General features: G+C 41.9%; 1 protein-coding gene across 3 annotated transcripts in view; it reads left to right on the forward strand.

Annotated features, from left to right (window-relative positions):
- The first annotated feature begins 322 nt into the window (after window positions 1–322).
- Window positions 323–25,777, forward strand: part of LOC133483344 (vitamin D3 receptor B-like) — a 47,445-nt gene continuing 21,990 nt past the window's right edge. For 2 of the 3 annotated variants that reach the window (XM_061784438.1, XM_061784440.1), the window contains exons 1-5: window positions 323–439; window positions 1,129–1,202; window positions 20,627–20,774; window positions 21,661–21,791; window positions 25,006–25,202. In XM_061784438.1, the coding sequence (XP_061640422.1) occupies window positions 20,629–20,774; window positions 21,661–21,791; window positions 25,006–25,202 (474 nt within the window). In that variant the 5' untranslated portion in view covers window positions 323–439; window positions 1,129–1,202; window positions 20,627–20,628. Of the gene's footprint in view, window positions 444–1,128; window positions 1,203–20,626; window positions 20,775–21,660; window positions 21,792–25,005; window positions 25,203–25,777 lie in introns of all 3 variants that reach the window. The other variant, XM_061784439.1, reaches the window with a different exon arrangement.

Below are 25,777 nucleotides of genomic sequence, written 5' to 3' on the forward strand. Positions count from 1 at the left end.
CACATGGCCTAAATTTGACAATCTCCGCCAGTCGAGACGGCACATTGTTGATAATGTTGTCGCCGTAATCCGCGCACCGGGGGTCGCTCCAGTGCGCCACAGAGATTGGAGGCAAAACCATGTTGCTTTAAGCTCACGCGGTCAAAGTTGTTTACCTCTTCGTTACCTCTGACGTCACGACACACCCCTGATTCAAGGGCTGGAGTTCAGCGTTACGGACATCGAGACGGACCAATCGGAGCGCCGCTGTGTAGACGTGTCACCAACCAGATCGGCGCCGAGCCGCTGAGCTCACACGCGATTGGCTACAAGGAGTATGTGGGCGGGGGTGAAATCCCTCTTTCCCGTAGAGGCTCCGAGGAGGAGGCTGTGCATAACAAAAAGTAATGGCCATCTATTTGGTTAGTGAAGAGCCGAGGATATATGCCGTCGTACTACAGTAGGTGGGAATTTTATTCTCCAAATGTTAGGGCGTTTTTGTTTTTTCGTGGCGCGCGAACATCGTTCCCGTTGAGCGTTCGACTCCCTTAACAAGCTGCGCGAAGTTGGTTCCGCCGTGTTTGCGTGTTAAAGGCAGCCAGCTAACCACGCTAAAAGGGTTAGCTACTACGCGCGCATGTGTGCGTCCGTGCGTCCGTGTCCGTGTGTCCGACCAACGTCTGCAAGGGCGGAAGACTCCTCTCCACATTTTGGAAGGTTTACAAAACACAACCCTCTCGTCACTTAGAAACGCTCCCGCTCAATATGGTGTGGACACGCACTAAGACGGCGGCTAAAGAGGATAAAAGGCAACTGGAGTCGTAATGGGGGGGAAAGTTGAGTTAAACTGTTAAGGTATGAAAACTTACATTGCACAAGAGGAACGTGCAAAAGTCCACTTATTGACATTTTTTCTTCCTTACGACAGCTTAATTTGAACGCCAGTCGCGTCTTATAAACTTGTCGATGTATCAATAAGGTTGCGCAACTTCGGATGACATTATTGGCCGTGTGATGATTGACACCGCGCTTGTAATGTTTGTGTTGATAATAGTTCTGCGTTACATAAACGGTAATTGTCGGTCAGGTCCGAGGGTTAAAGCCCCTTCACTGACTTGCCACATGCCTTTTTGCTTTTCTATTGAACAGGATTAACATCTTGGGATAAACGGAGGAAAGCTTTCAAGTCTCAGCCAGTGTTCAAGGGCATGCTAAATCCTCAGGTGAGCCATTTCTATCACACATAAGCCAAAGCTGCTCACATAATATGTAGTGGGGCTCACAATTTATTAAATTTTTTTTCTGCTGGGAAATTGCCCAAAAAACGACCTGAACGTACCATTACTTTTGTCATGTAATGTCACATGTACATACTTGTTATATTACAACCCCAATTCCAATGAAGTTGGGACGTTATGTTAAACATACATAAAAGCAGAATACAATGATTTGCAAATCATGTTTAACCTATATTTAATGGAATACACTACAAAGACAAGATATTTAATGTTCAAACTGATAAACTTTATTGTTTTTAGTAAATAATCATTAACTATGAATTTTATGGGTGCAACACATTCCAAAAAAGCTGGGACAGGGTCATGTTTACCACTGTGTTACATCACCTTTTCTTTTAACAACATTCAATAAACGTTTGGGAACTGAGGACACTAATTGTTGAAGCTGTGTAGGTGGAATTCTTTCCCATTCTTGCTTGATGTACAGCTTCAGCTGTTCAACAGTCCGGGGTCTCCGTTGTCATATTTTATGCTTCATAATGCGTCACACATTTTCAATGGGAGACTGGTCTGGACTGCAGGCAGGCCAGTCTAGTACCCGCACTCTTTTACTACGAAGCCACGCTGTTGTAACACATGCAGAATGTGGTTTGGCATTGTCTTGCTGAAATAAGCAGGGGCGTCCATGAAAAAGACGTTGCTTGGATGGCAGCATATGTTTCTCCAAAACCTGTATGTAACTTTCAGCATTAATGGTGCCTTCACAGATGTGTAAGTTACCCATGCCATTGGCACTAACACAGCCCCAAACCATCACAGATGCTGGCTTTTGAACTTTGCGTCCATAACAGTCCGGAGGGTTCTTTTCCTCTTTGGCCTGGAGAACACGACGTCCACAATTTCCAAAAACAATTTGAAATGTGGACTTGTCGGACCACAGACCACTTTTCCACTTTGCAACAGTCCATCTTGATGAGCTCGGGGCAAGAGAAGCCGGCGGCGTTTCTGGGTGTTGATAAATGGCTTTTGCATTGCATAGTAGAGTTTCAAGTTGTACTTACGGATGTAGTGCCGAATTGTATTTACTGATATTGGTTTTCTGAAGTGTTCCTGAGCCCATGTGGCGATATCCTTTACACATTGATGTCGGTTTTTGATGCAATGAGGGATCGAAGGTCACGGGCATTCAATGTTGGATTTCGGCCTTGCCGCTTACATGCGGTGATTTCTCCAGATTCTCTGAACCTTTTGATGATATTATTGACCGTAGATGATGAAATCCCTAAATTCCTTGCAATTGTACGTTGAGGAACATTGTCCTTAAACTGTTCGACTATTTTCTCACGCGCTATTTTCTCACGCACTATTTTCTCAAAAAGAGGTGAACCTCACCCCATCTTTGCTTGTGAATGACTGAGCAAGTCAGGGAAGCTCCTTTTATACCCAATCATGGCACCCACCTGTTCTCAATTAGCCTGTTCACCTGTGGGATGTTCCAAAGAGGTGTTTGATGAGCATTCCTCAACTTTCTCAGTCTTTTTTGCCACCTGTCCCTGCTTTTCTGGAATGTGTTGCAGTCATAAAATTATAAGTTAATGATTATTTGCTAAAAAAAATAACATTTATCAGTTTGAACATTAAATATCTTGTCTTTGTAGTGTATTCAATTAAATATAGGTTGAACATGATTTGCAAATCATTGTATTCTGTTTTTATTTATGTTTAACACAACGTCCCAACTTCATTGGAATTGGGGTTGTACTAAGGAAATACCCATCCAAAATGAACATTCTTTCATTCATATTCCGTACTACTTATCCTCACTAAGGTCACGGGCGTGCTGGAGCCTATCCCAGCAATCTTCGGGTGAGAGGCGGGGTACACCCTGAAGCGGTCACCAGCCAATAGCAGGGCACATATAAACAAACAACCATCCGCACTTACATTCACACCTACGGGCAATTTAGAGTCATCAATTAAACTATCATGCATGTTTTTGGGATGTGGAAGGAAACCGGAGTACCCGCAGAAAACCCACACAGGCACGGGGAAAACATGCAAACTCCACACAGGCGAGGCAGGATTTGAACCTCAGAATTGTGAGGCAGACGTGCTAACCAGTTGGCCGCCGTACAATGAACACTTGGAAGAAATAAAGTTGTGTGCTAGGAATTGACTGTCAAGGCAGTAATAAATGTGTTATGCAAATAGCTGTTAAATTTGTCAAAATCCTCTCAACAGTGAATCATTACGCTGTCTTTAGCTGCTGACAAATGTATTATACTACAGTATTTATAGATCATCGCCACAAGTTAGCATCAGTATTTGACTACATTTTGTTGATGCACAATAGCGGTAAATCAGCAGTTGACTGGTTAATAATTTTTCATGGAGATCTCCTTCTGCATGTTCTGTACTCCCTTTTCATGTTGTAGCAAAAGAGAATATCGCTCCTTGGTGTAAGAACTAGTGCACTCAATTTTACCTAAATTGCTTCAAGCTCTTGTAAATACGCAATGAATTCCATGTAAAAAAAATTCTTAACAATCATTATTCCCATTCTTACCCACAACTACAAAGTACGGATTCTTCCATTTTAATATTCATGTATTCAATTGGTGTTTATTTATACATCCAAGCATGTGACTTGCATTGTCAATGAGCACCGAGGCACTTATGATCGTGTCAAAATGGAGAATTTACAAAAGGATGCCTTCATCTAAATTTATAGCCAGCCCGCCACCTCCTTCCCGACCCCAGCTATTTAGGCACTAATTGTCCCCATTACGATCCCTTCCAGTGATTGTGCTTTATTTCTCACAATCTGTATCTGTTTCTTAGTATTCTGCACCTTTTTATAGCATGCACAATGTTGTTTTAATATGGGCCGCTTCATTTCCTGAATGTAGAAAAATAATGAATGCCTGCTCCCTTTCCAACATCATAGCTGTCTCAAGAAACACTGGCATATGTTCCGCTTTGGAATCACATGACAAACCTGTAGTAGTTTTGAGGGAAGTACAGATGCAGTATATCTAATTTGCAGTTGTTTATGGAGATGTGTGTGTGTGTGTGGTGGGGATGGTACAGTCCATTAGGTATCCATGGCCTCCCCTTCCCTTCTTTCTTGACCGTAGTAATTGGTGGCTTCCTTCTCACATGTAACGTATAGCGAGAAAGAGGCCGTTGTACTGAGCTGTAAAAAGCCACTTGTATGTACATGCCACATATGTTCGCTTGTCTTTGTAACTAATGAAGTGCTAAGTTCACTCTGATGTCTGCAGGTCCTCATTAACTCTTGTGGTTGATGGTTTCTAGGCCAAAGACATCACACAGGTTATATTTGTTGGAGATGGAGAGCAACTCAAGCAGAAGGAATTCTTTGAAGGCAACATAACATGTCGGACACAACATATGCGATGTACATTGTACACTACGGCAGTGTAATGCAGTTTAATATTGCTATTATAAGAATTCTGTTTTTCAATTTTAAAAGCATACGTCTTATTTTTTAACATACTGTTACCAAATCAATACAAAATATCAATGTACTGGCTAAAAACTTTTTATTATTTTTTTCCAAATACGATCTAGGCAACTATGCTATTAGGCAAACAAATTTGTATCTTTTATTATAGTGTTTTCTGGACTTATTTGACTTTAATATTCAATGTATGTTCAACCCAACTGGCCAACATTCATAGTCATTTATTTTCTTAGGGAGCATTTTTGACCCTTATATAAGATTGGCTTCTGCGCGTTTGCGACCATTTCCACCCTCACGTGTGTTGCCTGTCCGGTTCTGTCCAGTTAGCTCTCCTTGCATGACCGTGTGTGCTTGAGAATGTGCATTCCCTGTCAAATTCAGCACAGGCATAAACAGGACTCTTGGTGTTTGTGTGTGTGTGTGCGTGTGTGTGTGTGTGTGTGTGTGTGTGTGTTCGAGTGGCCTTCTCCCCGCCTTTCCCCCTCTGGAGTCCAGCAAGGGGCCCAGCAAAAGGGGCAGGCAGCCGTCACTGGTGCTCTCTCTCTCTCTCTCTCTCTCTCTCTCTCTCTCTCTCTCTCTCTCTCTACCCCCTTCCCCCAACCCCACCCCCCACCCTCCTTGTCTCTCCCTCTCCCGGCCAGCAGCAGGGGCCTGGGTAGGGGGAGCAAGTGGTGCAGAGACCATAGAGTTGAACACTGGACGCCCCACCCACCCTCTTCCACCCCAGTTTAGCCCATCCTGTGTGGGGCACAGGTCACCTTGTCATGTGCTGATACTGCTGCTGTAACATACTCCCTGTGATCGCAGGAAAATAGCATGATATACACCCGCACAGGCGAGGGCGCATGAGAGAAGGAAGAGAAGGGACAGGAATGAACTAGTCAGCTCGCCAGTTGTTTCGCTGCATTGCAAAACTCTTTATCGACTTTGTTGTTGTAGTTTGCTCCAATTCTCCTTCATTCGTATGCTCTCCTGAGACATTCTAAGCATTCACTTTCATCATTTTAAATATCCTCTTGCTTGCCCACATTATCCCTCCCACTCTTTTTTTTTTTTTTTTTTTTTTTTTTTTTTTTTAAATGGTGGTTGTGCTTTAAGATGTGACTAAAGGCTCACGTTTCCATTGTGGCCCCCTTCTGAGAAAACCAGGTCAGTCCAGATCTGATACGTTTTATGTATTTACTGTACTCATGGTGACCAGTGCGGGGAATGGTCCAAAACACCTCAACCTAGGTTTTTCTCTCGTGGCATGGAACACTTTTAGGACCTTTTGTGGGATTGTTCACATGATGTGGACAGAGGATGCTCATTAGGCCTGCAGAGAGGGCCTCTTTCCACAGCTTTAGGTCCCATTTTCACAACTGTTGTAGGTGCGGATGAGATTCTGACTTTGACTCATATGTGTTGGGATGTGGTTTCCAAATTTCATTGCTGACATTCCTGGGCCCTTTTCATTTTTGAATTTACCACTTTATCCTCTCTCTCTTCCATGTCTTTGTGTAGTTAAAGCAATTTCTGCTCAGGATTGTTGCCTGGCTCGGCCACTTTATCCACTTTGTTACAACTCTCACTCAGTCACGCTGCGGGTCCTTATTAGATCTACTGGATGGTAGTCAAATTTGTTAACTTTGATGGAAGTTCATCTGAATATCTGGGTGGCTCTCCAGAGCATTTTTCACAGCTGTGGTATCATTTTGTGTGTGTGTGTGTGTCTTCTTGTGACAAGGCAACTGAGAAATCATTGGTCACTTTCCTGTTTGGTGCTCACACACTAAGACTGGTGGTTGCGGAAATTGAAGGGTGGGTAGAAGAGAGTCTAACGGGCTACTACTCGCGATGATGCATTGGAGTCCTGCCATTGTGCACCTTGGCTGTTATCCCTGTTTGAGTATCTCACTGCTACCAACACACACACCCAGAGCAGAAATAACCCAATTAAATCAGAATCATCTTTATTTGCCAAGTATGTCCAAAAAACACACAAGGAATTTGTCTCCGGTAGTTGGAGTCGCTCTAGTACAGTCAGTTGACAGAGAACACTTTTGAGACATTGAGAAAAACAGTCACTGAGCAATAAAGGGTTGCTAGTTATCTGGTAATGCCGGTACAATTTTATTTTATTATATTTTTGGACAATTGTGCAAAAAGATGCAGTGTCCTCTAGCAATTAGAGCAGTTTGAATGACTAATATAGCAATGACCATTGTGCAAAGGGCGCCGAGACTTCAAGGAGTGTATGCAGTTTAAAGTGACTAGTTAATGTGATAATCTGGGACAATGTTGATTGTGCAAATGTTGCAGATACTCCTCAGTCAGTGTGCAAGTGGGGCAGATGCTATTCTGGCATGAGTGGCCAGCATTGGTCAACAACAGATATGCAAATAGTGCAGTGTGGCGAGACTACTAAAGTGAGTGCACGAGTATGTATAATTCGCCCAACAGAAATGTGACAACAAACTCAAGACAAAATAAAATTGGCAGCATGTTGCAATGGAATTGTAGGTTAGCTGTTTAAGAAGTTGATTGCAAGAGGGAAGAAGGTGTTGGAATGTCTGCTAGTTCTAGTTTGCGTTGATCGGTAGCGCCTACCTGAGGGAAGGAGCCGGAAAAGGTGGTGACCGGGATGCAGCATGCAAGTCCTCAAGGGTGGGTAGGGGGGTGTGTAGAACTGCCTCAGCAGCTCCCGTGCCAGGCCATGCGTTCTCTGAAGCCGCAGGAAGTACATCCTCTGCTGGGCCTTTTTGAGGACGGAGTTGATGTTGATCGGCTACTTCAGGTCCTGAGAGACGGTAATTCCCAGGAACTTGAAGGTCTCGACGGTTGACACAAGCTGTGTCGAAGGATGCCTCCTGAAGTCCACGATCATCTCTACAGTCTAGAGCATGTTCAGCTCCAGCTTGTGTCGGCCGCACCAAAAGAACAGAGCCGTTGCTTCGATATGACTTAGGCGATGCATGTTATGCCCCTTATTTGTGATTCTCCAACATTTTTACTATATTTTGAAGGATAAGCATAATTTTCATGCCGTCATTTCCGTGCCGCCATTTGCCGTGCGCCACCAATGGGGCCCAGCGTGGCAAATTAATAGTCTATTCACTAAATATAAAAATATCATACTGCCAAATACAGCAAGATGTTAAAGGAGCTGAATGGCTTAATCAGCATTGTGTCATCTCCTACAGTAGTGGCTTGGGTGAAAATGACTTTTTTAATGAAAAAAGTTGTGGATTATAGTTTTAAATGTGTTATTAGATATTAAGAGTCCTGTGACATCTGGTGCATTCATTTAGCTGTTTTCTCTAAAATGGGTTAATTAAATGATTCATTTTGGTCTACAAATCAATGATACAAATATCTAGATTTGTGTTAAATACAGATCTGTGGACTAATGAATACTGAATGAATATTTAATTAAAGTGAAACTATATATGTCCTTTAAATTTGACACACCATAGAGAAGAGTGTTGCTAACAGCCCTACCAAATTTGAATGATTAAAAAAAGTCAGCAAGTCTATAAAATGAACCTCTTGCTGGATACCCAAGTGCATAACTGGGTGCCGTTTTAGCCACGTCCAAAAAAATCAGGAAAACTGAAATGGTGAAAAACAGTTTAACGCTATATCTAAATTCAGTACTGCATAGGCAAGTCTTTTTATGTTTTCAGCCAATATCATCAAATATGATAATGTAGTTAGACGTTTTGAAACATATCTCTAAATTCCCTTTACAGGGTCTTTAAACATTTCAATTGTTAAAAGTCAGTTACAAATAAGAGCTAAGTTAGGTCCAGTCATGGCTGGGTAAAATATGCCTTGCCTGTCTGAATGACTGCTTCATGTACACTTGTGTAATGCCGGATTGCACCCAAATGAAAATCAGATGTTATTGTATGTTTGGATGTTATTCACTACAGCGCCTTTTCACCTATATGCTGTTATTTGAAGTGCGGTAATTGTTAAGTCAGTTCATCAAATAGTGGTGCATTTAAACTTACGGATTCATTTCTGCATCAATTTGCTCCGACGCCGTTCTTTTTTTTTTTTTTTTTTTTTACAGTTTTTTTTTTTTTTTACTAAATATATTTTCATTGTCACTACACACTCACATTAGCAACTCCAATTTCAAGGGGGAAAAAGTAACTTGACGTTTCTCTCTGTTGCCATGGTGAATTGACCTATCGAGGCTTCATTGATGGTTTTTTGTTGTGGCCGTGCACATGCTACAAGGGAGTGGATTGAACTAATTCAGATCAGCTCTTCCACAATCGAATACTCAAGAGTTCTTGATTTCAGAGGAAAGACACTCAGAGCTTAAGTTTAGACTGAACATTGTGTTGAACATCCTTTCTGGAATAACCAACCCCCTGTACTGCTGGGCATCCTCATAATGGGGTACTAATCGCAGTGGTGTAGTACCTACATCAGGGGTTGGGAGCATACAGCCTGTGGGCTATATATGGCCAGTGAGAGCATTTATGTATTGCCATGCAATTCTTAAAAAACAAGGCCTCAGAGGAAGGGTTATGCAAATCTAAAAAATGTGTTTTAGAATACACATTTAATTGGTCATATTTTTCCATGCATTTTTCCTGGCTCTTAGAGGAAACACTCAAATGGGCCCCTGTGAAGGTTGTGTACTCCAGATGTATTAAGGTGAGCCGAGTCTAGCCTTAAGGCCACTTTACACTCCCGTGCTCGCGCAGCCGACAACGGCCGCATTGCATCACGTGACCGACGCATTGGCCTGCGCGGCCCCTGTACGTCACTTGACGCGCACACGGCAAAAAATGTTGCTGCGCGTAGAATGCCGCGGACATCATCTCTCGTGATTGGTCCTTTCTAATCACATGCTGTGATGACGCACTCAGCGTTCCTCTCGGTTCCACATACCAGCTACGCCGCCGCCGCCTTCTTGATCGATTTTGCAGCATAATTAAACATATCATCTGGTCATCTAGGTCAATTTGTTCTAGCAGACACTGTTCCACGGTCGCCATTGTTGTTGCTTTGTTCCTTGTTACGGAAAGGAAGGTAAAAACGGCTACCGAAAATGATGGCACACTATTTATGTTGGTGACACAGCTATCACCATTAGGGTTGGGCATCATTTGAATTTGAGCGATTCCGGTCTCGATTATGGTTCTTCATTTAAATTCGCGTTCCAAACGATTCTCGAGTTGACTTAATATTCATTATCGTTTCAGATAAAAGTTAAATACAGCATTGTTGAAATAGTTATTTGTGACTGTTTTATCACGTCGAATGGTTTATATGTGCAAGTTTTAACTTGACTTCCTGTTTTAAGCATGTAGCCTTTTATTTTGAAGGGTACGCACGGGAACGTCCCCTTCACCTGACACCAGTGTATTTTGACAAAAAAAGTGATGGAACCAAACGCTGTAAAACGTTGATTCCATTACTTACCCACCGATGAGACATGTTTTTGTGAATTTTTTCACAATTCATTGTGTTGTAAAGTTGCTAGTTTGACCGTTGGTAAAGTTTTTGCTCAATGTTAAGCTTGTAATGTGACTGTTTCTACTTTCTTTCCAGTATGGTAATTTATTTTATTTTTGTGTCAGTCATCAGCTCTTATGTTGGTTTGAAGACTAAAATAAACGCTAAAAGCCATCCGTGCAAGAGTGCAACCCAGCATTTAACTTGTTAGCCGCCTCAATGTTGGAATAGACATATTTTATTGTTTCACTCACCCAATTTACGTAATTAAAGTTCTACACGGTGTAGGCTGAGGCTCGGAACGTGAGGGAACTCGTCAGACTTCTACACATCGTGAAAGCCTCCTTTGCACAATATAATCTGAATCCAAGTGTTGCACTGAGGTTAACACTTTTGATGGCCGCTGCCGTTGGGCACAAGCACGGCTTTGTGCGCGTTCTTCTTCGTTGGTTTTCGCCGCTTCTTTGTTGGTTTTTCTCAACTTTCTTATTCGAGGTTGGCGGACTGTAGTCATCGAAACTAGGAGCTGAGGTTTTGTACAATCCCGGGAGAACCGGAATATTAGTCCCGGTTTCAATCGGTTCTTGATTCTCGATGCCCAACCCTAATCTCAATTCTGCCAAACACTAGAAACACAAGCGAAATCAGGGACTACCCTTCAAAACCCTTCCGCAGTGAATGGAACTAAACCGTACCGCTTTGTGGAAATGTGGCTGATTAAAACACTTCTATTTTAAACTCATGAGAAAGAGTACCTGTAGGGGATACATGACTGAAAATAGAGAACTATTGCACACTGATGATGAAGACAGTCCCTCTTAAGAGTATGGTATCATGTGACACAATCAGGTGCTTTGAGCGCTGCCTACATCCACCACTAATCAGTAGGATGTACCGATCCCACTGCAGACGTACTTCTGAACATTTGAGTACTCACTGACACCACGTAACGATACTTGATTTTGCCATTACTTCTTGCAATTTTCCGCATCAGTTGCAATGGTAACAGGAATTTTGTAATAGTATCACGTGATTTCACCAGTAATGTTATTTCTCAGGACAACTGGATGGATTTACATGAAACTTGGTATGCACCTAATTATAAAGCTATTGTGTACAATTATAAAACTTGGTGCTACTTAGTTAATTACACTTGATGCTATAGATGCCTGCATTTGGAGACACCAACAGTGAATAGTCTTTCAAAACCTTAACTAACCCTTTCCTGGGGATTGTGTAAACCTGAAGACTTGGCAACAATCATCCATCCATCCATCCATCCATTTTCTGAGCTGCTTCTCCTCACTAGGGTCGCGGGCGTGCTGGAGCCTGTCCCAGCTGTCATCGGGCAGGAGGCGGGGTACACCCTGAACTGGTTGCCAGTCAATCGCAGGGCACATAGAAACAAACAACCATTCGCACTCACATTCACACCTATGGGCAATTTAGAGTTGTCAATTTTTTGGGATGTGGGAGGAAACCAGAGTGCCGGGAGAAAACCCACGCAAGCACGGGGAGAACAAGCAAACTCCACACAGGCGGGGCCGGGGATTGTACCCCGGTCCTCAGAACTGTGAGGCAGACGCGCTAACTGGTCGACCACCGTTGGCCACAATCAAGTCACTTATTTTAAAAATAAATTATATTTTCCGTTTAAAATATCTGAAAATTTAAGTAATTCTTTTTCTGTCAATTATACATAATTTATGACACACCAAGATTACCATATGACTGTAAGGGAGAGTTTGCAGTTTTCGAGCTGCTAGCAAGATTTGAATGTAGCCTCAATCCACTCCTCCCTCCCCCTAGCGTTTCTGACCGATGCCGCACCCCTCACAAACGTGAACGTGTACGAGACGTGCATCGTACGAACGTGAACAGTAAAAATGCCGATCTTAGCCAATACTCGTGGCTTGATGTTGTATGTTTTGGAATGTACAACATTTTCAAAAGACTATTTTAACAATATTCTACTATTAAGTCGTACAGACAGTTTTAACATGTATGACAAAAAGTGTTGTTGCTTTTTAAACTGTAAACTCTCCCTTTAATGCTTATAATTTTTTGGGAACCTGGCATGAGAGAAAAAGAACACTGGCCTGCTCCACAGAAACGAGTACCAAGCAGGGTGGAACGGGTGGAGGAAGGTGTCAGGTGTGTTATGTGACAGAAGAGTCTCTGCTAGGATGAAGGTCAAAGTTTATAAAACAGTGGTGAAGCCAGCCATGATGTACGGATTAGAGACTGTGGCACTGAAGAGACAACAGGAAGCAGAGCTGGAGGTGGCAGAAATTAAGATGTTGAGGTTCTCTCTCGGGGTGACCAGTTTGGATAAAATTAGAAATGAGCTCATCAGAGGGACAGCCAAGGTTCGATGTTTTGCAGACAAAGTTAGAGAGAGCAGACTTCGATGGTTTGGACACGTCCAGAGGGAAGTGAGGGAAGACATGAGGGCAGTTGGTGTTCGAGAGGAGGATGCAGGAGATAGGCTTACATGGAAAAGGATGACGCGCTGTGGCGACCCCTAAAGAGACAACCCGAAAGGAAAAGAAGAAGACCCTTTCACACAGGGCCAGGTAACTTTGAATAGCTTTTTTTCCCCTTAATTAATGAAATCACCATATAAAAATAGCATTTTAAGTTCACTTAGGTTATAATTGTCTGATATTTACATTTGTTTGATTATCTTAAACACAGTGGGGAAACTATGCAAAAATGTAAGAATTTGAGAAGGGGGACAATACTTTTTCACAGCACTGGACCCTTGATTCTTTAAAGTTGTGATTCACTAAATGTACTCTTTTCCAAAACACTGGTCAGAGTACAAGATTGATTTTATAGCTCTACCCTCAGGTGACCCATTATATACCAAGTAAGCACAAACGTGCAATACTGATGTGCGCTGAAGAGAAATGACAACTATTTAGTCACATTTAAAGCAAACGTTTACCATGAGCCCACTTGTTTTTGCCTTGTGCAACCCTCGCACTGTGGTGCCGTTGACAACCTCACATAGTTTGAACACTGCCTATATTACAACTGGTCACATTCGTCATGCAGACAGTTATCATCTGAATTTGCTGCAGTCAAAGAGGCAAATCATCAACCTACAGGAGTGTACAAAGTGTGGTGCTGAAGGAAAGAGGGATGTACGAGAGAAGCAGGCCATATAAGAGATAAGTGGAGGGGAAGCAGGAGCGATGGCAGTGAGGAAAGTATACATAGATCCAGTGAATGAGGGAAGGCAGGACCTCTTTGTGATTTCTGGGTCACGTAGCCCAAGTGTACCCTTCCGCAGCTAGAAAGGGAGGACTAGTATTAACCGCTGGCACAGCGACATGGACCAGACACAAGACATCAACACAAACATGTCTGTTTTGGAAAGCTAAAAAGTGGGCCAAATATAACACATTCATGGGACACTTGAATTGCAGGCTAAATATAAATCTGTCTCATCCCTGCTGGCTCCTCATCTTGGTGGAGGCATCAACGGGAAAAAGTGATTTACTTTTCTTGGTGGAGTCATATTTTCATACATTAGTACAATTAAAGACATACTTGAGATTTACATGCACTACAAAAACTGTGCATACAGTATGTAAATTGATGTGAGTAGATTTTGGAAAACTGGTCTATTTAAAACTATATACGAGGGACACTCATCTACTTTGAAAAGACCTGCAAACCTATCAGGAACAGACAATGAATGAGGTTAGGCAACACACTCACAATTTAGGGTTTCTTCACTTCCTGACCACACTCACCATTGCTCTGGACGGTTGACCCCAAGTATCTAAAGTCCTCCACCCTTGCTATCTCTTCTCCCTGTAGCCTCACTCTTCCCCCACCACCCCTCTCATTCATGCACATATATTCTGTTTTACTTCGGCTAATCTTCTTCACTACAGCCATTTGCATCCTTTTTGCACAGTCTACCACCACCTGTCCCTCCAAGTTCCTTTCCTTGATGCCGTTCTTACCCATCACTTCTTCATCACCCCAATTTCCTTCACCTACATGTCCATTATAATCTGCACCAATCACGACTCTCTCTCTGTCTGGGATGCTCAGAACTACTTCGTCTAGCTCCTTCCAGAATTTCTCTTTCACCTTTGGGTCACATCCTACCTGTGGGGCATAGCCACTAATCACATTATACATAACACCCTCAATTTCAAGTTTCAGCCTCATCACTCGATCTGATACTCTTTTCACCTCCAAGACATTCTTAGCCAACTCTTCTTTTAATATAACCCCGACTCCATTGCTCTTCCCCATAAACCGAATAACTGGTTGGGTCATCCTCAGCAGCAGCAACTGAAATCAATTGTTTTCTATAACTGGCAATGAGTCTTTCACATCATTGTGGAGATATTTTGGCCCACTCTTACTTACAAAATTTTGAATTCAGCAAAAATTTAGGGTTTTCAAGCATGAACAGCCTTTCTAAGGTCATGCCACTGCATTTCAATTGGATTCAAGTCCGGACTTTGACTAGGACACTCCAAAACCTTAATTTAGTTTTTTTAATCCATTCAGAAGTTGACTTCCTGGTGTGTTTTGGATCATTAACCTGCTGCAGAACTCGAGTGCGCTTCAACTTGAGGTATAAAACTGTTGGGTGAACATTCTCCTTCAGGATTTTCTGTTAAAGAGCAGAATACATGGTTCCATCAATCACAGCAAGTTGTCCAGGTCCTGAAGAAGCAAGAAGCCCAAGACCATCAAATACCACCACCATGTTTGCCTGTTGGTAGGATGTTCTTTTTCTGAAATGCTGTGCTACATTTACGCTAGATGAAACGAGACACACACCTTCCAAAAAGCTCAACTTTCATCTCGCCAGTCCATATAATATTTTGCCAAAGGCCTTAAAACGAGCCTTTATGTTCTTTTTGGTCAGCAGTGGTTTTCTCTTTGGAACTCTGCCATTGATACCATTTTTTCATTCTCTTCCTTATTGTTGTGTCATGAACACTGACATTAATTGACGCAAGGGAAGCCTGCAGTTCTTCAGAAGTTGTTCTGAGTTCCTTTGTGGCCTCCTGGATGAGTCATTGTAGTTCTCTTAGGGTAATCTTTGTAGGCCGGCCACTCCTGAGAAGGTTCACCACTGTTCCAAGTGTTCTCCATGTGAGCATAACGGGTCTCCCTATGGTTCGCTGGAATCCTAAAACTTTAGAAATTGCTTTTGTAACCCTTTCCAGGCTGACAGGTGTCAATTACTTTCTTTCTCGACTGTTCTGTAATTTATTTATTTTTTTGTTTGTGTTTTGCTTAATAAATCACCATTTAAAAACATCATTTTTAGTTCACTTGGGTTATATTTGTCTGATAGTTACATTTGTTTGATGATCTTAAACATTAAAGTGGGGAAACTGCAACAATATAAGAATTTTTCTTTTCACGACACTGTATTTGACGTGAACCCCCGGTACTAGCAGTCATAAATGTTCAGCTGGTGTAAGATTACACCTATTAGTTATGTGGCTCTCCACTTAATGTAGTATATAATTCTGTCCTTTTTATTACTGCATGTTGTCCTATAACTATAAAGAGAGGTTTAGGGGGCTCGTTATATCAACATTGTGCCTGTCACTCCTTATTCTACATGTTCTTTTTCATTTACTGTTGATGTGACTGCAAAGAGAGCTGGGCAAAAAGACAAGAGATATCTGAATTTACCTGCTAATAGAAGCAGTTATGCAGTATGGAAGGGTGCAAGAAGATTACAAGAGTGCCCAAACTATCAAAACATTATAAAACATCAAATCCGTAAAACAGGGTTGTCAAACCTGTTTTTGTCAAACCTGTTTTTGTCACGGGCCAGATTGTAGTTATGACTTGCCTTGAAGGGCCGTTATGACTGTGAACCCATATAAATGAATTATCACCATATAATTACATATAAAAGCCTATAAAAACTTCTTGTTTTTGTTTTTAACAATTAATCAGACCTTAACACCTTTTGTGTTGATGTAATCTGTATTTATTTAAACCAGTTTTTGTGTTTCCATCACAGTAGACTTAAACAATTCTTATATCTCAAGTTGTTTCAATTACAGCAAGAGTTCTTGTGGGAGAATCAGTTCTGCTGCAGTGCACTACTTGAACTACTTGACAGTTTACTGGGTATTTGATAAAATTACCTGTGTACAACCCACAAACAAATGCACACAGTACAGTGTATACAAATATTTCATTCATTAAGGTGCATGGAAGCTTCCAAAAAGCACACAAACAAATCGCACTGTGAGCATCTTACTTATTCAAAAACCGACAAGTGTGATTGATACTGCCGATAGTCAGAAACACAATGCATATTATTCAAGAGTGGTAAGTTGCCAAGCTGTTCATTGTATTGCGTGCCTGAAACTGGCATGAGTACAGATCTGGTCTAATAACCTGATTAATTATTTAGAGCCCACTCTCAACACAACTGTGCATTGAATGTAATGGCCTGTCAAAGCTCAATGGAACCACAGGGTGGATTTCACTCATTAGTCATTGATGTTGGAAGGTGAATGAGCATGCCTGCTGAGAGTGGATGACTAGCACGTGATTATATTTATTATGTAGGGAGATGAACTATTTCAGTATAGGAGGACAGTGTATAAGATGCATGTCTTGTTTGAAGCACTGTATCCCTGTGGTGTTGTGAAACAACACGTTTTGCATTTATTGGCCAATATTTTAATGTTTCGAAGGGTAAATTCAACAGCTTGTTGTCCTGCAAAGCTGCCACTTTTGTTGATGTTGATGGATGGGCAGAGTGTTCCATTCATTGATTGTAAAGAATTCTGTCAATTGTGTGAACATTTCTGGTCCATGGAGTCTTAAAGTAACTGAGGCAAAATGGACGGCACTACTCGGCTGCAACCAGCAGAGGAGCTGTTGGTTAGATCTTAAAAGGTTTGGGATCTAAAAAACATCTACCGGATGTCGCTGTGGAGAGTTATTTGACCTACAGTCTCCTCCAAAAGTATGGGAATGGCAAGGTCAATTCCTTTGTTTTTGTTGTATACTGAAGACATTTGGGTTTCAGATCAAAATATCACTATGAGACAAAAGTTCAGTTCCAGCTTTTATTTTGTGGTATTTACATCTTGATGTGTGAAACAACTCAGCACATTTGTTTGAAGATACCAACTTTTCAAGTGACCACAAGTATTGGAACATATGACTGATTGGTTTTACTCATGTGTTGCCTTTTAGATTGGTTGCTTACACATTAGATAGTGCGTGTTTTTGGCTTTGGGTTTCACCTGTGAAAACTGCATTTGCTGTTAAGCAAACATGAAGACCAGAGAGATGTCTATGGGAGAAAAGCAAACCATTTTGAAGCTGAGAGAAGAGGGAAAATCGATCAGAACTATTGCCCAAACATTGGGCATAGCCAATACAACAATTTGGAATGTCCTGAAAAAGAAAGAAACTACTGGTTTACTGAGCAACAGACATCGAGCAGGTCGGCCAAGGGTATCTACAGCAGTTGATGACAGAAACATTGTGAGATCTGTGAAGAAACACCCAAAGACAATAGTCACATCACTGCCAACCTCCACAGGGCAGGGGTGAAGGTATCAGAATCCACTGTTTGAAGAAGACTTCGAGAGAAGAAATATACAGGCCATACCACAAGATGCAAACCACTCATCAGCAAAAAGAATTGGAAGGCCTTATTGGAAGTACATAGATGAGCCACAAATGTTTGGAACAAAGTTTCATGGACTGATGAGACCAAGATTAACCTCTACCAAAGTGATGGAGGGCCAAAGTATGGAGAAAGAAAGGATCTGCTTATGATCCAAAACACACAAGCTCATCTGTGAAGCCTGTTGGAGGTAATGTCATGGCTTGGGCTTGCATGGCTGCTTCTGGAACGGGCTCACTAGTCTTTATTGATGATGTAATTGAATGAATTCTGAAGTCAGCAAAACAATTTTGTCTGGCATTTTTTTCAGAAAAATGCATCCAAAATAATTGGGAGAAGCTTCATCATGCAACAAGACAGTGACCCAAAACACACTGCCAACACAACAAAGGACCTCATCAGGGGGAAAAAGTGGAAGGTCTTAGACTGGCCAAGTCAATCACCCGACCTAAACCCAATCGAGCATGCATTTTACCTCCTCAAGAGGAGACAGAAGGGAGAAACCCCCAGAAACAAACTGAAAGAGGCTGCAGTAATGGCCTGGAAAAGCATTTCAAATGAAGAATGCAACAGTCTGATGAAGTCAATTAGTCGCAGGCTTGATGCAGTTATTGCAAGTAAGGGTTATCCCACCAAATATTAAATGTTCTTCACTTTAAGTTAATTTAATGATGTCTTTTCTAATACTTTTGCGCACTTGAAAAGTGGGTGGCTTCAAACAAACGGTGCTCTGTCCTGAGTTGTTTAACATATCTTGATGTAAATACCATGAATTCTGAACTTTTGTCTCATATTCATCTTTTGATCTGAAACCCAAATGTCTTCAGTATACAACAAAAACAAAGGAATTGACCTTGCCGTTCCAATACTTTTGAAGGGGACTGTATATCCTTGAAGACCTGAAGTATGAGAACATCCCCATGAAAATGTTTTTGAAAAATACAGATAATTTGATTCTTATTTTTTTTTTGACACAGCCAATTATGATAATTTAATCAAATGCTTATCCCTCGTACCCCGCCTCTCTCCCGAAGATAGCTGGGATAGGCTCCAACACGCCCGCGACCCTAATGAGGATAAGCGTTACAGAAAATGGATGGATGGATGGATGGCTTATATCCTCGTTTCAACCACAGGCCGACGAGTGCGTTATTTATCAGCACAACTGTTGCTAGTGTAAATAGTGCAACGCCAGTGTCCTTGTTGAAGTAATGGCTCCATTACCAATCCTTACATGGTCTTGGATAAACCTTGCTATAACACTGTTATCTAGTCGTAGGTTTGTTTATCAAGTCTTATGTGACATGTATCCCACTGTGAAAAGATGACCTTAAAATCTCTGCAACGTGGACGATTGTGTTACTACTTCAGTTGACCTTTGTTCTTAAAACTAGTGAGTGAAGGTTGGCTGGGAGAAAAACATAAGTTTAGAGAAGTGTGTAAAATAAGAGGAGTACACCACCCTGCCAGTATGAACTGATTTTGTTACGTTCAACATATTAAGCCGTTCCTGTCTAATTAGAAAGTCAGATTTGTGTTTCCTCCCCATTAACTGGCCTGAGCTCATGTTTTCAGAAGGCCAAACAGGCTTTTTCCATCAACAATCTGTCAATAGTTTATTGTCATTCTAGTTCTGTTGGGTGTTTTTGCTCATTCCCCTGACAAATATTTGCTTGTAGTTGATGCAATGTCAAGTTGTGTACAGCCTTTCTCACTCACTGCACTACCAATATTCTTGATATGTTTAAGCTTGTGATGCTGTGATCTACAACAGCAACTTGCTGCACAGTTTTGAGCCACGTGATGCCTGGAGCAGCAAGGCAATCTATGTATGCAAGCATTGAGTCCGTATTTTTAAGCTTTGATCGAAATGTTGTCGGCATGGGTGTGGCACAAGATGAAACTTCAAAATGTGTTCTGTTGATATTCACAAGTTGAAAGAACATTATTCGATAATGGACCGATCGGTCCAAACATTTTGAATTATTCATGTAGGCGCTTACCCCTTCTGTGGTTGATTTGTGACTTTGTTGAGGTTTGTATCTGGTTTTGTTACACTCCTTTCCCTTTACTCGCCATTTCCTCCCGCCATCTGGCCCACTTTCACTCCGCAGTGGAAGCAAAGAAAATAGTAAGAAAGAAGCTTTGTGGAAAGGACACTGCGTATTTGTTTATCAGGACGCTGGACTTGTGGTGACATGCCTTTTTGTCCCCTTCACGAGGCCATTTACTGAAATAGATGCCTACCCAAGCGCTGAGGGCAAAAAAATATAGCACACATTCTTGGAGTCGGACGGGAATTTTTTCCACTTGTTGTGAATTGCTTTGAATCCTTTCCAGTAGACATAAACACTGAGTTCAGCTCACAAAAGACAAACTAAAAACTTGTCTCTCCTTCTGGAAGGGACATCATCTGGCTCGCAGGAAGAAACGTGACAGGAATTTGTGTCTGTCTTTAGTATGAAAACAGACACCAGATGAAACCCGATTATGTGTGTTTCACAAACATAAGAAACTCAATGTTTTGGCCCATTAACACAATCATCAGTATGAGCAATTTTCTGTATATAGTGTGCAAAAGGTTATTTAGAGATATACTAGAATGTTGCATTTATATTTGTGAGAATTTTGACCCTCACAAAATTACACCTTTATTCTCGTAACGTTGGCTATCTTTTCAAAATTTTACCTCCCCGTTAGCACATCCTTTTGTAGCATAAATAGAAATATCCGACAACCGGTTACAACTTTCTTTTCTTTTTTTCCCCCCACATTTCACATTCTCCATCTGCTCTCTCCCTCTGTGTTCAGTAATGGAGCCCACTGTCGTGAGTACATCCACCCTGGCCCCTGATGAGTTCGACAGGAATGTGCCTCGAATCTGCGGCGTGTGTGGTGACAAAGCCACCGGCTTTCACTTCAACGCCATGACCTGCGAGGGCTGCAAGGGTTTTTTCAGGTAGACAAATGCATGCACCAATGGCTGGTGACGTTGCAAACATGCCAATGAGCTGACGTAAGCAGATGCACGTGGTCCACATAGTTATGTACACGCGCTTAGTGGGTGCTTTGTACAACAGCTTCTACCATCCTGCTGAAAAACCCAAATTGCTTCACATACGCATTAGTATGCATGCACAGGTCCTTCCTATGTAACGCAACCCCCTACTCGTACACACTCGCGCACGCACACACAAACACACACACACACCAGTTACATAAGAACATTCAAAACAGCATTCGTGCACACCCTGTGTACACACTAATACCCAGCAGCAGGTAGATCTTATTGCTGTTAGTGTTCCTGGAATTCCAAGTACAGTAAATACAATATTTCCCATTTTTATTATGGATATACAGTATTTTCAACCATGTGTTTGTTTGTGTGTGCTGGAAAGATGGCCTAGATGGATGTTTTAGGCAGTCTCCTTCCTCTTCTCTCAACTGGCCTCCACTTGAACTTAGACTACGTGTGTGTCATGTGTTTCTAGTACAACATCTGTGTCCTGATTCATACATGCACCCACTAACACAAGTCCTCCTCTGACACTATATGGCACTTTGCACCCTCTGGCAAGACTTGACAGCCATTTGTAGATATCTTGTGATCCGTCTATCCATTTGTTCCATTTAGAATTTAAAAGTCAAACTGATTATTATTGTCAAATGTTCTCCTTGCCTGTTAAATTCTTCAGTTTACAAGTTTGAACAAGTACATTTTGTATTTCATGTTTCTTAATATAACAATTACATGAATTCCTGGCTCACATAAAAACATATGCCATCCAACAGCTGTTTGTTGCATAAGCTGTAATAAAAGACTGAAACGTTTTCGCTCGATTTAGGCGCAGTATGAAGCGGAAGGCCTCCTTCACGTGTCCCTTTAACGGCAGTTGCACCATCACCAAGGACAACAGGCGCCACTGCCAGGCATGCCGGCTCAAACGCTGTGTGGACATTGGCATGATGAAAGAGTGTAAGTATGACTGCTGACCCAGATAGTTGCAGGCTATTGTGTTATCCTATACGCCATACTACTGTAAATGTTTACACTGGTTATTGTGCATGGGCGTTTTGCAGCATGGCCCCAGTTTAAATTAGGATGAAAAGCTTGTGCCATCTAATACTGTCAGTATCGCCCAATATTTAGTTATACAGTATGGATCAACTCTGTAGTCCTCAATAAAACCGAGACATCCATATAGCTTAGACAAAAGATACAGACAGATACCCTCTTCTAGAGCAGTGGTCCTCAATAGGTGCGCACCCTTCCCGGGCCTATTATTAGATTACTTGGACCAACATTTGCAATTCAGCCAGCACAAAGTTTGGGCAATATTTATAGTCTTTCTGGTCATTCCAGTATGAAATGAAAGCCCGTTGCATGCATTGTAACTGTAACAGGATTCATTCATTCAGGTCGGAATCAAATTATTCAAAGCAGGTTTTGCAAATGCATCAAGTGGGTGAGCATGTGTGTCATTTTTTATCTTGAAAAAGATAGCACTTTTAACAAACTTTAACATAAATAGTAGATCAATTAAGAGCTATTTAATTTGTCCTTCTAATTCAGTGTGGAAAATCAACCATACATATTGTTGGAATACGTCAGAATTCTGTCTAAAAAAAATGGTAACCTGGGGCCTCGTGTACAAAAGGTGCGTACGCAAATAAACGTGGCGTATGTTCTTTTTCACGGCAAAGTTCAGATGTATCAAGAGTGAAATGACCGTGGAAATGTGCGGTGCTTCACGGCCACTTGATGGCTGGCGTACGCACGTTTCTGCAGCTTCGGCGACACTTCGAGGTGATGCTGGGAAACTATTATAATAAATCTGCACATCATGACATGAACATGCACTGATGAACAATTAATGCCCCACAACATTTGATTTCAAGAATGTAAAAGAAGCAAGGACTCAGAGTTCACTTGTTAACCAGTTTATTAAATGAATCACTGTTATTTGTGAGGACGCCTATAAATTGATCAACGCGATCATTTATGCTGCCTATTGCCCTCACAATCTCCTCTTGTGACCCCAGAACAGCACAGGTGAGGACACGACCAGTTGGGCCGGCAGCAGTGGCCGGTTGTTGGAGTGTAATTGCGTCGGAGACGCTGGGGATGCTGGAGGAGATGCCAGGAACAGGGGATGAATCCTCCGCATCTGTGACACCAGTGATGCCATCACTGAAAAAAAGAGTCCTTTGAATTTAGTTTGAACATCTACATCGATTGCACATGATTAAAATCTGTTCAAATGACTTTTTTTTTTTAGGAGAAGAGGGGTAAATTGTCATTTTAATCATGTACAACCAATGTACATGTTCAAATTAAGTAAATTCAAAGGACTCTTTTTTTCTCAGTGAGGGATGCTGGGGGAATCCTCCGCGTCTGTGCCACTAGAGACACCGGGGACGGTGGATGAATCCCCTGAACATGTAGCACGTGGTTGCGACTGCGTGTCCTCTCCTGTGTATTAAAATAATGAATTGAGTAATCAAACAGGAGTCAAAATTTTTGATCTCCTCTTTGATATGCTGACGTGCTTCTATTTGAATTCAAAAGATTTATTACAAATACCATACATACATACAACATTTACGCACAAACCTTTCTCTCACAGGGCTGAGTGTAGGTTACTGTATGAACACATTTGTTGTGAGTTATAAAAATACAGTGGTATTTATCTTGGGGGGTAATCAGAGTCAGCCACATGTGAGAGTAGTGTCACCCATGATTGCAGCGACTCTCTCCTCGAATGGGATGAGGCCCTGCGCGCCGGTTCTTCCGCCTGTTTTGGCCACACTGGCAGTGGGCAGCTGTCTTCTGCTTCACATCCACCTTAATGTCTGACCACTTCTTTTTCATTTCAGTGTGCGCGCTGTTCTGACTCCACAGCATTGACAGCCGCGCACACTCTGTCCCATTCGCTCCTCTTTCGCTTGTTGTTAACGCCGGAGGACAGCGTGCCAAAAGAGGATTTTCTTGCGTACCTCCACTTCATTGAGCAACTTCACAGTCAGAAAAAGTATTTTTCTTCATTACCTTGCTCATTTTCATTTTTTTCTGATCATGCAGAGATCGGGATCTCAGGTTCAGGGTTTATTTAAATATGATTAGCATATTTAAATGTGGGCGTGGACAGCGAGGGGTCGGTTACCCCAGCATGTGCGCTCAATTCTACATTATTGGGATGTACGAAGGAAATGTGCTTGGATTCATGCGTGCACACAAATTCATACATCTGAAATATTTTTGTGCGTCCGACGTTTTCTGGATTTGAGCGTATGCCATGTTTCAGTAGGAAATCCACGCAAGTCTTTGTACATGAGGCCCCAGGTGATTAGAAAGTATTGTTTACTGTACTACTACTCTCCTCAATATCAATGTGTACTATAAGCTGTTTGGGATAAAGTGGCTTTTTCAAATATTACCTAATATTTGGACTAGGGTCAAGTATCACTGGGTTTTTGCCCCTAATAGAGTGTTGACATGTTTGAACTGGTGAAGTCAGACTGTATTGTAAAGACCCATTATTCTCCAGCTGAAGTTCAAACACCTGCTTTTCAATATGATCTACTGAGGCCTCTTCTTTCCCTCTGTTTTATTTGTAGTGTTTAAATAGTGTGTAAATAGAATGTTGTTTCCTCGTATCTGCATGTAGTCCACATGCCACCTTTATCCAAAAACCTCTCAGTTGCAGATACGTTCATTAGCGCCAAATTCCACCAGAGTAGTGGCAATTATAACTGTGATTTTGCATGTGAACGGGAACCTTAGGCCTGCACCTCTGTTGTGTTGTGTTTGAAAAAACAGCAGCATGTTATTGACAGCCTGCTCGCTGGCTCTGGCTCTCTCTGGCTCTCTGTGAACTAATTCAGTGGCTGAAACAACAAGGAGCCCACAGAACAAAGACAATGTTCTCAGTTGTTCAGTGCAGCGGGGGTATCCATGTAGACCGGTCCCCTCCCATTCTCTTCCTCCAGAGAACAACAATACCCACGCCCAACGCTATATTGACATAGCTGTCATCACAATGCAAAATACATCATGCAAATACATGATGACCATCTTCCGATAGATTGGTTAACTGTTAACTGTCTCCCTGAGGTTAAAAAAAAACCAAAAAGCAACAACGTATAAATGACTGACTTTGTTTCTTCGTACTCTCCCCCGCCCGCTACAGTCATCCTGACAGATGAGGAAGTGCAGAGGAAGAAGGACCTCATTCAACGGCGAAAGGACGAGGAGGCCCAACGCGAAGCGGAGAGGGAGGCACGGCGACCTCGGCTCACCGACGAACAGAGTCAAGTCATCACCACACTGGTGGAGGCGCACCACAAAACATTCGACGACTCCTACTCGGACTTCTGCCGCTTCAGGGTTTGTGTCTCAAACTGCCATCAAACAATAACCGGGTAACTTTTTTGTGAGACCACCAACACCATGCAGCAAACTAAATATAGGGGGTCCTTGGTTCACGGTTCAGTTCTATTCCCACAGCAGCGGCGTAACCAGAATTTATACAAAAGTACAAAAATTCACCACCCTATGCTAACAGTTGAAAAATCAGTATGCCTTGGCACCTTGTATGTCGTGACTGTTGTAAACTGTGGACCCCTTATATAGGGGAACCTTTTTACACGTCAAACAACTCAAAATTGGACTAAACATGCAGTAAAGTCATACAAAAAAGAAAAAAATGTTTTTTGTGACACTACATCACAAATGCCACCACAGAACAGTACCAGTCAAAGAGGAGTAAATTTCCTTGATACCAAGTAATGTGCTGTGGTGAAATTAGTGCTTGTTCCTGGTCGTTCCATGAGCACACTCAAAACACTTTCCCAATTGAAATGAATGGAAATGCCATTAATCTGTACCAGCCCCCCGTAAAGCACCAACAAAACAAAAGCATTGTAACTTGTTTTTAATAAGAAAAATACCACTCTACAGTA

Source organism: Phyllopteryx taeniolatus, chromosome 9 (assembly GCF_024500385.1).
Source record: "Phyllopteryx taeniolatus isolate TA_2022b chromosome 9, UOR_Ptae_1.2, whole genome shotgun sequence".
Taxonomy (NCBI): Eukaryota; Metazoa; Chordata; class Actinopteri; order Syngnathiformes; family Syngnathidae; genus Phyllopteryx; species Phyllopteryx taeniolatus.